Here is a 14,821-nt window from a genome sequence, read left to right as displayed (position 1 = left end):
TACAGGATATTACCATAGCTGTGGTTATGACTTCTGAAGGGAACTTTTCACCATCAAATCCACAGAAGAAGCTTTGTTCCTTTTAATTGTTTAATAAAAATCTGAATTACAACAAAGGACGTAGACAAAATATAAAAGTGGAAAAGACAATTGTCAATAATGAATGATAATGAAATTTGAGATGTAGGAAGGGTTTAAGTTTCCAAACAGCGAAAGTATTTTTAAAAGTCAGACTTTAAATTCAATAAGACAAAAGGTTTAGTGTGTTGTTATAAAAACGAGAAGACATTCTAGAGAAATAGGGCTTTACTCTTAAGATGGTGCAATGACAACTCCGTTAGTCTTAGTTTCTTCTAGGTACTGTCCACACAAGTTCCACTGCAGTTCTAATGAAATAAAAAATGAAGATAAGCGATGAGTTCACTGTGGTCACGGAGACAGCCGAGTCCAGCGTGCCGTTAGCTTCTCAGAGAGGAGGCAGAGCAGAAGCGTCGAGGCTGGGTGTGTCTCAGTCTGTGGTGGTGCGGCGGTACCAGAAGCGGGCCCTGAAGTCGTCGCTGCAGGTCATGAAGCCGGGATTGGTGGGCGAGTGGACAATGCAGCGCACAATGTTGTTGTGTCCCAGAGACAGCAGGTTCTTCCTCTCGGCTGTGCGCGAGTCCCAGCAGCACAGGCTGATGGTGCGCTCATCTGGCAGCAGCACATAGTCCTCCGTGTGGTTGAACACACCCTGTGTCCGATGCATCTGACGGCCACTCAGCCCCGCGCCTGAAACACACCAGACACAGTTTAAATCCCATCGTAATCTATGATTACCCATCACTTTTATTATCATTTTGTAATGACGAGACATATTTAAAAGCATTTAATGGTTATCGTGGGACAACTGAGTGAGCTGGTTCTAGTGGGACAGAGAGAATGAGTGGACTGGTTATAGTGGGACAGAGAGACTGAGTGGGCTGGTCAGGGAAGTTTTCTTTAGAAATGCTCATGTTTTTAGCAGGGACTCCTGATGGACACGTCACAAGACAAAGTTATGGACATTAAATTCACGATGATAATGTGGAGAAATCGTGGGAATCTTAACCTGAACTGCTGAAGTACAAACTGGATTACTTTACCTGCTCAAGACATGGAGAAGACCTTCATGCTTAAAAGCAGATGTGTGGGAGCACTTTGGGTTTAAAAAGGAGGAGGAAAGCGACGACTTAGACAAAAGCCTCGCGGTTTGCAAGCTGTGTGACACAAACGTGAAATACTCTGGAACTACCACCAACTTACGAGCCCACCTAAAACTTCACCACCCGGACAAGGTAATGCCAACGGAGGACCCCAAGAAGCTGCCGCCGCGTGACCCAAAACAAACCATGCTGGACATCGATGGCGGTTGTTCCCACAAGTTTCCATCTGCTTCACCAAGGTCGCAGAAAATTACAGAGTCCATTGCCTACTTTATTTGTCAGGATTTGAGACCGTATTCAGTGGTGGAAAACGCCGGCTTTAGGCGCATGGTGAACGTGATGGAGCCCCGCTATCCTGTTCCAACCAGCGAACACCTCACCAAGGTTTGCATTCCCAGGCTGAACGCTCAGACAAGGGCACACGTCAAAGCCCCCCTGGCCAGCGCGGAGAGAGTTGCCCTGACGTGCGACGGCTGGACCTCGCGCACAGCTGAAGCACAGGTCACCATCACGGCCCACTTTATCAACGAGGAATGGGAGCTCGTTGCGTATGTTTTACAAACCAGGGACATGCCCGAGAGCCACACCGGACACAACCTGGCAGAACATCTGAGAAAGGCCCTCGCTGAGTGTGGAATCACAGAAAAGGATCCAGTAATCATCACTGACAATGCGTCAAACATGACAATCGCAGCTGAGAGGGCAGCATTCACACTTCATGTCAAATGCTATGCTCACACACGAAGTCTGGCTGCACAACGTGCCCTCAACATCACAGCAGTCGCACGCCTGCTGGGAAGGGTGAGACGCATTGTGAATTTCTTCAGACGGAGCACCACAGCCAACCACATGCTGAAAGAGAAACAGAGGCTTCTATGACTACCAGAGCACAAGCTGATGATGGCTGTGGTTACCAGGTTAGTGTGTGGTTACTTTTCAATAGTTTTTGTTTTTTTATTACTAATTTGTTTTGTCATTTATGTAAAGCAGCATTCTGTGCATCCATGCTGTGAAGTGTGAAGGGCGCTATAGGTCTATAAATAAAGTATATTTCTTTTATTGACAGGACATGTTGGAAAGATTCCTGGAGCAACAACCGGCCATCTGCGCAGCCCTGCTCTCGATTGAAGTCAGGAAGACCGAGAAGGATCTGTGCACACTGACTGAGTCAGACGTGACAACAGCTGAAGAAGTAGTCAGCGCGCTGAAGCCCATGAAGGAGGCTACACAGTACATGTCCAAGGAGAAGACCCCCCCACACTGTCAGTCGTCGCACCCCTCCAGGACACACTGATCAACGGACTGAAACTGATCGAAGGTGAATCTGCAGTCATAAAAGAGATGAAGGCTGCCATAGCTGGGGATCTTCAGAAGAGGTACATTGACCTCAAGGCAACTCTCCATGCATGTTCAGCGATGGATCCAAGATTCAAAAGTCTTCCCTTCCTGACTGAAAATGAAAGACAGGAAGTTTATGATGGACTGATTGTAGAGGCTGCAAGACTGAGCATGCAGCCATCAGAGGTAAGGCAGTGATGGTACTGCTAGGTTTAACCTTTGACCTTGTACCCTATCCGCCATCTCCTGGCCAGAGTAAGCATAGGCCTAAATAATGCATTGTTCAAAGTTTAAAAAGGCAAATCCTACAACATTAACAGTTTAAAATGGATAAATATTAAATAGTTTAAAAAGCATAAATACTATAATGTTAACAGGTTTAAAGGCATATGTTAAATATAGTAATTAAAAGATTTATACAATAAAAGCTCAACATGAATTTCATTTTATGTTGACTTATTTAATTTAGTCACTTTGGAGTGCGGATGAAGAGGGGACAGCAAATGCTGGTGCTGATGAGGGGATGGCATCTAAAGAAGACGAAGACGCTGTAGATGAAGGAGAGCAATTCATGGAAGGAGAGAGCAGTCAAGGTCAGTATCACCCATTGTTATCCAGTGAAGCGCACTGTGTTGTCTAAACCTCTGTGTAGGAATTATGGAATGTGCTTAACTATAAGTAATGCGTTTTTGTTTTTATCGTTTATTTATTTGAAGGTCAGCGTCCTCCACCCAGGAATCCAAGGCCGTCTTGTCCACTGGCTGCCCTTCTTGGTGAACGATACGGTGGTGGTGCAGCGCGACCCAAGACAAATACCCAAGAGGACGAGGCCAAGGAGCAGATGACCCGCTACAAGGAGGCAGATCTCCCGGAAGTGAAAGAAGATCCACTAGTCTGGTGGAAGGAGCACCAGTATCAGTATCCACTCTTGTCACAACTTGCTAAAAGGTACCTCTGTGTCCCTGGCACTAGTGTTTCCTCAGAGAGGGTCTTTTCCACCGCCAGAGATATCATCACTGCTCAGAGAAGTGCACTTCTCCCAGAGCACGTTGATCAGATTCTATTCCTGAACAAAAATCTGAAGACAATGTAGATCACTTGGTCTGCAGTTATGTGGAGAGGAGAGTCTCTGTTTAGTGTTCACTTAAGACCTTAAGCTACTCGGCTAAGACGGGTACATTTTGTTGTTTAAATGTTCTACTTAGTGACTTGAATTATTGGATGTTTTGGAGAAGCCATGGTACTACGTTTACTTACCTGGTGGCTAGACAAGCTACCTCATATGTTCAGTGTCAAGCTAAAAAAGCTGTCAAAGAAACTGTTCAGAACAGGCCACTTTTTAACTCTCCATTGTTAATTGCAATACTGCACTTTATTTACGTTTCAAAGGCTTGTAAGTTACAGTTTGCACTGTTTCAATAAATGGAACTCATTTTCTCAACACATCTTTGATTCATTTTGTCCAGCATTTTCAAGCTGTAGACTCTCTGTCCAGTCAGAGACATATTGTGTAATTGATGTTTTTAGTTTTCAGTTCAATTAATTAAATCCAAGTAAATGGAACACTCACAAGCTGTCACCAAAATCACTCTGTCCCCTATAAATCTTTCAGAAAATGATGTAAGTGTATCGAATTATATTGAATCATATCGTTGGCTGAATATCGCGATATATATCGTATCGTGAGCTGAATATCGTATATCGTATGATTAGTGTATCGCTACAGCCCTACATTCTAGGGCTGCACGATTATGGCCAAAATGATAATCACGATTCTTTTGATCAATATATTGATCACGATTCATTATCACGATTATTTGTTGATTTTAACCAAAACATTTTTTATTGTCAAATAGGCTAATTATAACTGCTTTCACGTCCATTTTGTGCTACATTCCTCCTTTGTTGAAGGATACTATGAAGTAGCCATTTCAGCTGTTGTGCGACCGCTTTCCAAACATGCGCGTTTGCCGTGAAAAGATACAGGCAATGCAATTTTCTGCATGTTAAAATCTGGTGCCAATAGGGCACCGGTGCCCGGTATCTACCGGACGAAATAGCAACGCGGATTACGGTGCCACTTAAATGTCTGCGTTGCGCTCTGATGCTCCAAAATAGACGTTACAGGCAACAGAAACATCGCTGCATGTCACGCTAGTAAACACTAATAACACATTACACAGCAGCTAACGTTAGCCTACTGTTAGCTACAGTAGTAACTGGATTAAACACGGCTAAAATGCTGACAGCTAAACGGTGTAGTGTGACTGTATTTCACTGTAGGATTCCAACAGCGGGACGTACAACAGTCTGCCGCTAAAGCTATGAGCTAAAAGACACAAACTAGCACTGGTCACTGCTGTTGTCTGAAAAACAACACAGACGGGACTAAATGTTGTGTTTACTAGTAAACTGGTAAACCTCGTGACGACTTATGACCGACTGCTATCTGTTGTGGAATTTTCCTCACGTTACTCTGTCCTTTGTGACTGTCAACATCTAGACTAAACTGCGCGGTGCAGGGAGCAACTTTGATTGGCTCATGGAGGCACGTGATCGGAGAGTGGTTTACGTAGCTTTTGAAAAAATTTGATACAGAGCGTTCTATGAACGGAATGAAGCATTTTAAATATCGCTCGATCACGTGAATTTGATGGTGGGAAGCCAAAATCGTGATCTTGATTAAAATTCCATTAATTGTGCAGCCCTACAGCATTCATTAACTTGCAAAAACTACAATCAAATCTGAGATTTGTCAACGGCAATCAGGCGAAAGAGACATTTAGCCGTCCAGCTCCATAGAGTCCCATTCATTTTGCACTTGCCTGCGATCACCCCCAGTGGAACTCTGGTGGAACTGCAACCGAATTCGGTACAATGGGGCTAAATAGGGAGTGACAGGCTCTCCGTAGACGGGCTCTGGTTCCGTGTTGCTGTCATGTGGTTAACGTTACTGTTAGAGATGCACCGATTGACCGGCTGGTGACCGGAATTGGCCGATTTTCACGTGATCGGCCATGACCGGCCGGTCAGTCTGACATATGCCGATTTTATGCCGGTCAAATGCACTCGGGCGCCGCATGATTAACATCGCGCAACATCAGCACACCGCCACTCAATCAGCTTAGAGATGGTCCGATACCATTTTTTGCTTCCCGATACCGATTCCGATACCTGAACTTGTGTATTGGCCGATACCGAGTACCGATCCGATACCAGTGCGTCATATATTTTATTACGTTTTAACAACTGTATACTACTATCCCTGTATGGATGTGATATTATTTCTATCTTTGTTGTCGGTCTGGCTCAGGTTAAACTCTTTGTGAAACATGAATGCCACAGAACGTTCTTTTATTATGCAGTTTGACAGTCAGTTATAACGGAAAAACAACATAAATAAACTACTTTAACGTATTTTTTCTTTAGAGCTTTATTACATGGTATCGGATTGGTGCATAAACTCCAGTACTTCCCGATACCAGCGTTTTAGGCAGGATACAGATACTGGTATCGGTATCGGAACATCTCTAAATCAGCTGTTTATGAAATGTCATAAAGTCTTAATTATACATGACTCTGCAGAGCCGTCTGCTCTACTGATCTCAGGCGAACGGTCAGCCGCTCTCTCTCTCTCTCCTCTGAGGCTGAACAACTGGAACATGAGAACCGCACTCATGCGGGTCCCGTGAAATATGACAGCTACAGTTTATCGGAAAATAGCGTTGGGCACACTTACTTTGATGAATTTACTGTTTATCAGACCCCAGGTGAGACAAGAAGCTAACATTAGCGAACGCTGCGGTGATGGTCCCTCTGCCTCTGACGCCCCGCTGTGAGACGCTGTATTCCTCCGACACGCTGTATTAACGTTACGGTTTAAACCGCTTTCCAGGTTAGTGGGGATGCATACTGCTCAAAACAAACATTAAAAACGTAGTAATCTTCCCCCAGCGTTTAGTTTTGTTGCTAAACTGTGTGAGTGAGTGTTTCAGGTAACAGCACTCTCGGGTACTGTCTATTTGCTGGATTGTTCCGAGGTTATCGTCGGTAGCTAACGTTAGCAGATAAGCCTGTTGACAGCAACAGTATTGTTTTGTTCATATTTATGCACAATGACAAATAAAGCAAACTCTAGGTTTGAAAAAAAGGGAACTACACGCCGTTTACAGGTAACGTTACTGTTGACGTTCAAACAGGCCTGTGTGTGTGTTTTGAGAAATATCTTTATACTGCAAGGCTATATATTATATATATATATATATATATATATATATATATATATATATATATATATATATGCGCCGGCTAACATTAGCTCAGTTGGAGCACCGGGGGTGTGCTGGCGATTACACCGCTAGCACAGGAGCTTTGGACCGGAAATGTGAGGCACCTGAGCTACATTTCAAGAGTTATAGCAAAGGGTCTTAATACTGGTGTTAATGTGATACTTCACTATTTCATTTTTATTAATGTGGCTTGTAATGATGAGGTATCGAGTGCAGACTGATGAGGTAAAAGTAAATTTAAGCATATGCCAGCAACATAACAAAATGTGAAAAAAAAGGTGAAGTTGCCTGAATACTTCCTGAATGCACTCTATGCAGACAAAGATATATTGCAACAAGCTAAAAAACCCGCCAGAGCCAAAGTAACAACCAATCACTGTCAGTCAGCGGGTGCAGTGCGGGTTCATTTGTTTCACCTAGCAGCTTTAAGTGATGTCATTACTCAGATAGAGAAAACCACTACGTGTGAACTAGAGTAAGTGTTGAAGAAATATCAGCTGGGAGTGCGAGTACAGATGATGAAGGGCTCACAGAGGAACCAGATGCCGTGTCTGTCGTGTGGCTTCAGTGAAAACAATACAGAACAAAAATGACACTAAAAGTTAATTCTATCAGAAACTAGATGGCCTCTGGAGGAAACATGAGCATTTTGTTCCATCCCCTGAAACCCATACAACAGGACATGGAGGGCCAATAACAAAGAACCTGACCAGAGCAACTTTCAGATGCAGCAGTCTATAACACAAACTTAGAACAGGATGAATAGTGTAGGATCACATCCATTTTTTAACATAAACCCCCAATTTAAGTACAACGCATCAACTACCCCAAATGTACTCCGTAAACGCATCTCCTGCTAATCGGCCAGTCGTGGTTACTAGAGATCGCCGATAGGAGATCTGATCGCCAGTCTGACATCATTGAACACAACGTTATGCATATGCGGAGCGGCTCCCACTTTAAAATCAATGAAACTGGCTCCACCAGCATGGCGGTTCTGCCTCCTGCTTGGCTGACACGAAGCGGTAAGCGTAGTGCTACGTTTCCGTTTGCCGATGCTTCTGTGATAGCATCTTGCTTTGGAAGCTCAACCCAGTTACTATTGTCAATGATGAGCGAATGCAGCCTTATGAAGCTTCAAGGCGTTCTTTCTATTTGTACTGAAAAAGACGGAAGGCTTTGGGGCTTCAAACACTGCAAACACAGTGACATCTGGTGGCTTGCAAAATGTATAGCAGCTCTTCAAGACGGGCAGAAGCACAAAAACACCTCCAATTTGAATAGTTGTAGTCTCATACGTGCAATACAAGTTCAATAAGCTAGTGTCTAAAATCTGCAGTACTTTTGATCAGAAGTGCTGCATTAAATGTAGTAACTGTAATGACTTAATTTAATTTATGCATTTTCAAAAAGCCTACACATTTTTACTGACAAAACCTTAATGTACCTTATAAGTGTAGTTTAGGCTCAGTGTGATTTTTATTCAACATTTCATATAAATCACAATGTGCATTAAATTAGACTATTCATTTTATTTCCTTTTTACATGGTATCAGGTGGAAATGTAGTACTTATGTCTTTAGGGTAAATTTCCATATTTCCAGTTATTCATTTAGCATATTAAGATTGTTTTCAATGTTTTGCTGCTAAACTGACTGAATAATTTATTGTTTTAGCTGTCAAACTAAATGAAGCGCTTTCCAAACTGACTGCAGGCAATTTTATGACTGATGAAGCACTTTTCATAGCTACTTTAGCTTAGCAGTTAGCGACGTCTTCTCTCTCCTCCTCATCTGTTGATCAGCGTGTCAAATTGCTAGTCGTTCTTCTGTCTCATTTGTAACAACTGTAGTTTATGTGCCGTGCTGGAGGCGAGGCACTGCACCATTGAAACGTCAAAGTTAACATTAGCTGCTGTAGTATTATTTCATAACATCTTAGTTAGTCGATTGTAAGTTAATAAGTTTCACTTCCTTAAAGACCAGACATAAAGGAAGTTGAAGAAAGAAAAGATACCTAGCGTCTGCCAAGTGTCTGAGGTTTCCATAGTAAGAAATAGGGAAACATTTTGGACAAAATTTCCGTCAATCTTATGACATATTAAAAAGGTAACAGTGAGGGCTGAGCAATATATCGATACGGTGATATTAGGCTAGATATTGTCTTGGATTTTGGATATCGTAATATGAGTGTTGTCTTTTCCTGGTCTTTACAGGCTGCAATACAGTCAAGTGATGCCATTTTCTGAACTTACCAGACTGTTCTAGCTCTTCTATTAATTTTAATAATAATAATAATTATTATTATTATTATTATTATTATTATTATTATTATTATGTCCACATTACTGATGATTATTTAATTTTTAATAATTTAAATAATTATTTAAACCCTATTTTAAGGCAAACTTCAATTACTTTTATTCAATTGAAAGTCACAAAATGAAAAACAAGCACTGTGAAAGGATTTGCCACATAGTGGATGGATACCCGAACCGAGCCTGTGTTAAGGTGCGCTTGTCACCCCGTGTGCGCTGATGCGCTCATCTGTTGACATTTCCGAATGCCTTCCTACAGTAGCTTAATAAAAGCGGACTTTCCACACAAACAAACATAAATGTGTCATTAGTGTGAGAAAAAAAATTAGATTTTAACTGTGTCGGGTCGGGCTTGGACATAAATATCTTAAATGCCTGTCGGGCTCGGGCCGGGTTCGGTTACTGCTCTGTTGGACGCGGGCCGGGCTTGGACAGAAAAATGCGTCCCAATCCACAGCAGCCCACTCACTCCGACATCTCTCCATTAGTGCATGTAAAATGACCTGAGCGTGTGTGTGTATTTCAGGCCTGTGTGCAATAACAACAGAGTGTAAATTGTAATTTCCCCATTGGGGATCAATAAAGAGTATAAAAAAAAAAAAAATAATAATTAAATTAATGTTATTTTAGAAGTTATGCTGTTATGGCTGATACTGTGGCACTATGGAAACTACGCAACCGGTAGTACTTGGACCGGATTAGAACACAAATTTCAGTTCCACTTTAAATGCCATATTTTCCCTCTGGGCTGACCAAAACTGACGTAAAAGCACATTAACCACCCCGAGCCGAGGAAACCGAGCGCAGTCGATAGATTTGTGCCTTTCCGTTGATACATAGCACCAAGAATCAGCGAGACAACGGACAGAGCTTTCCACCGAGCGCGGCCATGGACAAACAGGCGGGGCCCGCCGTGTTCTTCAACAACAATAACAACTCTGTTTTACCCGGCGGTGGGAAAGGACCGCTGCCTGATGGCGACGCTGGAGAGGGCTAGGCTAGGGCGCAGTACAGTATCCCACACTATCACTTCCTGCAGCACGAATGGGCCCGTTTCCAAGTAGAGAGAGCACAATGGGAGGTGAAGCGGGCTGAATTACAGGTGAAAACCACTACATTTTATGTATACACGGTTATATATTAGTGGGACTACCTGGGCATTGCGCTGCTCCTTTTTAGTAACTTACGTTGAGTTTCTGTGTTTGATTGTTCTGGTTACTAGGCTAGCTTGTTAGCTTTAGCTCGGGAGCTAAAAGGAGCTGCAGCGCCCCCTGACCCGACTGCACGACGTCTGTTTGCGACCTCTTTACTGCGACTGAAACCACTGAACTTGCTTGATGCCTTTAGGAGTTGCAGAACAGGCGTTAGAGTAGGCGTATAGTAAAAAAATAAGTGTAATTAAAACGATCTACTGGAAGCTAGTGCCAAAACGTGTAGAAACACACAGCGGCTACCTGCCCACTTACAGGTAGCTAAACGTATAACGTTAGCACCGCGCCTTGATTTTGATTGCATTTTACCTCTAAACCCACAAAAAAAAAAAAAAAGGAAGTGTAGGAAAGGTAGTAGCTACACTTCTTAAGTGCTTTGATATCTTGAGAGCTGTCAGTGCAGACAGCTTACAACACATAAGCGACTGTGGAATCTGTATGTCTTGTTTATGAATCTTATTATACAGGCCTCTTGGACACCACGTGAGAGAGTTTTCTGCTGTGCAAGACATGTCATAAGTCAGGAGAGGTGTCGCATCTTGCCAGAGAGGGCAAATATGGTCATTTTTCTAATGAAAAAAACTGCTAAAGTTTGAAGCTGGTTTAGTTAGCATACCAACTCAACATTTATTTTGTTGTTACTTGTTAATAGTGTAATTGCTATGCATTGTTAAATTATTGTAGTTGTGTGGTGACTTAGGTTTACTTATTATATATTTGAGTACTTTAAAACGTGAATATATTGTTACATTTTAATAGTTTTTCAATTAATAAAATAAACTCTATAAAAAGAGCCTTTCTTTGATATCATTTTTCAGTTTTTCAAGTTTTTTCGGTTTAGGAATCGGAATCGTTTTAAAAGTTTTTTTTTTTTTAGGGCTGTCAAACGATTACATTTTCTTAATCGCGATTAATCGTTGAATGTCTATAGTTAATCGCGATTAATCGCATGTTTTATCACATGATTAAAATTCTATTATTTTGCATTTCAGAACAGTTTTTAAGTACATATTAACAATGGAAAGCAATTCTTACCAGTGTATCTTTATTGGGAATCAAATGAATGCAAAGAAAATGACTTTATGAACTTGATTTTAAGATTTGTATTTGTTTATTATATATTTAATCTAGTCACACATTTGAATCTACGGTCAATATTAGGGTTGGGTATTGTTTGGATACCGGTGCTACAGCAATACTTTTAAAATGGTACCTACTTTTCAAGAAAGTAAAAAAAAAAAAAAAAAGAAGGGTACTAAACAGTTGGCGACATTAAAGAATGGCTTGTTTATTGCTGAGGCCATATCGTCAAAATTAAATGTTTAATAATAATGTGATCACTATAACAATAACTTATTTCACTAGTATATAGCTACTGAATGACAAAAACAACCACCAGATGGGAAAAGGGCATTTAACAATAACTTTGAATGCACCACGAGGCGGTAAATTACGGCAAAATAGTAGCCTGTTAGGCACGACGCAAGGCTGAGTGAAGTGAAAATAAATTAATAAATGGCGGCATGCGATTAAAATAAATTAACGCATTATGCTTGGCCCTTAATCGCATCGCAATTAACGCATTAATGCTGACAGCCCTACTTTTTTTTTGTTTTTTGTTTTTTTAAATGCTTGTGCGAACTGAATCGCAGTTGGATGGAACAAGAACAAAGCCAAACTAAATCATATCAAACCAGCTTTGAATCACAGAGTTTAAGACCACGTACTAAGATACTTATTGAATAAGATGAAAGTCACAATAAACACAGGGTCAACTTCTACAAATTGCCCTTGCATGTTAAATATAAAGCATTGTAACACATGACGGTCCTCCCTGTATGAATCAACTCATGGTCCTTACCTGTGTACTTGACCAGTGTCCGACCGGTAGAGATCTCCCACAGTTTGACCACGGAGTCTTTGCCACTGGACAGGATGTACTTGGAGTTCTTGGAGAAGATGGCGGAGCAGACCTCGGCTCCGTCGTGGGCCTTTTCGAAGGTGGAAACGCAGCGGTTGGAGACGCCATCCCAAAGCTTGATGCTGCCGTCCTTGCTGCAGGTGACGTAGCTGTTGGCGGTGGGGTTGTAGCTGACCCCGCTGATGGTGTCTGTGTGCTGGTCCAACGGGTTGCAGGAGACAAAGCACTGAAAGGTGTTGGCGTCGTAGAGGCGGACGGTGGGGTGCTGCGTTCCCACCAGCAGAAAGTCCCCTGATGGGTGGAAGGAGATTGAACGAAGCATCTCTGCTTCCTGTTGGGAAATAGATAGACGGAGAGAGGCTTGGATTACAACAGAATAATAGTAATCAGCATAGTTTAACGAAATATGGCAAATGTTAAATGGTGTGGGAAACCCAGGGGAGTTCTGTGTACAAAATCTGACCTGTATATATTTAAATGCTCTTTTTGCAGAGGGCTTCGAGTAGTCAAACAGTTTGAGTGTGTAATCTCTGGAGCCAGAAGCTAGAATCTGTTCAGTTGGATGGAAGGCGAGGCAGGTGACTTCGTCCACGTGGTCATACAGTGTTCGGATCACAGGGTGATTCTCCATGTTTTGCTGCGCTGTCTCATTCATCATCACCTGACATATAAAGACACACACATAAAAGCAGTAAACATAAAGCTGCTGGACTAAAAATGTGAGTTCACGCTGATCTCAACCTCACCTCAATAGGCATAGCACTCTTGGCCAGCATGCGTTCAGTATCCAGGATCTTGATGGAAGCGTCGGCAGAGCCAGTGGCAATCAGCTGGCCATCCCGGCTGTATGAAGCAACGCGGCATGGACCCTTATGGGATGTTACATAGCAGGTCTCATACTCTGATGCCTCTGGAGACATGGTCTGGACATCGGCATCAAATTCCATATCAATACCCACACCAGGTGCCACTGTATCTGAACGGCCAATGGCATACTGAACTGCACTGTCATCATTCTCCATCCCTGAAAAAGGTAGTAGATTGCTCAATTAGGGCCTGTTGGCCCATCACACATAGCTCAAACATACAGACACGGAGGAAACAAGTGGTACCTGTTTTTGCCAGCTGCATCAGCTGCTCAGAGGGTGACACTACATTCTGTGGCTTGACCTCGTTGATGAGGCTGTTGGCGATGCTGGTGTATCCGTCATAGAGTAGCTGGCTGATGATCAGCTTGTACAGGTGCTGTCGGTCCTTCAAAGTTGGTTTGGGACGAAACATGGTGTGTATCAACTGAGCTGGCTGAAACAATAGACAATGTCGCCACATTTGAGAGTTATCTCTGCTTCACAAGATGTTACTGCAGTTTACAACACACTCCGTTAGCCGGGGCTAACGTTATAACGAATGGACGGGGCTTGTGCTCAGGCTTAGCAGTGCTGCTAATCATTTTAGCTTTGCTGCTACACTCTAGACAGAGCATAGACAACAGTAGTACCGTTATATTTAAACCGCGAGCTGGCCGGACGTCGTTAATGTGCAACAACAGCATCACGGGCCGTTTTAGGAAACGAGCTGAATATCACCTTTTAAAACATTAAAATATCTTACCCTCTTCAAACTCAATGGCGCTCCTGGAACCAAACGTGCATTACGCTGTACGTATTTGCGTGCAACGTCACAGCACTGTTGCCTTCATCTTCTCCTTCTTTGAACTTTATTGGCGGTTGGCAAACAACGATTTGGTGCATTACCGCCACCAACTGGTATGGAGTGTGGATCAGAATATCGCATATGTAAAAAAAAAATGAGATAAGATAACATTATAATGATTAATAGAAATAATGAATAACTAAACATATTCATTTGTTTAAGAAACTGAAATAAGTACTCAATAACACTCATATCTTGAACTCTTTTGTCGAATAACTATTAGATCACACTGCACTTTATCTATGTTAGGTTGTGAATCAAATGCCTTCTTTCTTCCTCATATTGTTGACAATATGATATAATATGCTCTATTGTTTCTTCTTGTAAACACATATACATATCTGCCTAAAACGCTGGTATCGGTATCGGGAAGTACTGGAGTTTATGCACTGATCCGATACCACGTAATAAAGCTCTAAAGAAAATCTACGTTAAAGTAGTTTGTTTATGTTGTTTTTCCGTTATAGCTGACTGTCAAACTGGATAATAAAAGAAAGTTCTGGGGTGTTCATTGTTCATGTTTCACAAAGAGTTTAATCTGAGCCAGACCGACAACAAAGATAGAAATCATATCACATCCATACAGGGATAGTAGTATACAGCTGTTAAAACATAATAACATATATGACACGCTGGTATCGGATCGGTACTCTGTATCGGCCGATACACAAGTTCAGGTATCGGAATCGGTATCGGGAAGCAAAAAATGGTATCGGACCATCTCTAGTAATTACTTCCACCAACTAATCAAAGTATTCTCGTAAGCGTAGAATCTGCCATTCAGAATCATTCAGAATACATACGAGCGAGTTGCTCGAATGACGGCCGCCATGTTGCGCCTTCATCTCTAA

The 14,821-nt window shown here is 42.2% G+C and overlaps 1 protein-coding gene across 2 annotated transcripts in view; it reads right to left on the bottom strand.

The window, feature by feature from the left end:
• Positions 1-332: 332 nt before the first annotated feature.
• cstf1 (cleavage stimulation factor, 3' pre-RNA, subunit 1) overlaps positions 333-14,821 on the bottom strand; it is a 25,240-nt gene continuing 10,751 nt past the window's right edge. For both annotated transcript variants that reach the window (XM_078249396.1, XM_078249395.1), the window contains exons 2-7: positions 13,869-14,020; positions 13,370-13,559; positions 13,004-13,281; positions 12,721-12,918; positions 12,198-12,588; positions 333-768 (exon numbers count right to left, since the gene is read on the bottom strand). In XM_078249396.1, the coding sequence (XP_078105522.1) occupies positions 509-768; positions 12,198-12,588; positions 12,721-12,918; positions 13,004-13,281; positions 13,370-13,538 (1,296 nt within the window). In that variant the 5' untranslated portion in view covers positions 13,539-13,559; positions 13,869-14,020 and the 3' untranslated portion in view covers positions 333-508. The remainder of the gene's footprint in view (positions 769-12,197; positions 12,589-12,720; positions 12,919-13,003; positions 13,282-13,369; positions 13,560-13,868; positions 14,021-14,821) is intronic.

This window comes from Sander vitreus, chromosome 4 (genome assembly GCF_031162955.1).
Source record: "Sander vitreus isolate 19-12246 chromosome 4, sanVit1, whole genome shotgun sequence".
Lineage (NCBI taxonomy): Eukaryota > Metazoa > Chordata > Actinopteri > Perciformes > Percidae > Sander > Sander vitreus.
The sequence above is the reverse complement of the archived record's forward strand: the minus strand, read 5'-3'. Positions and strand labels throughout refer to the sequence as shown.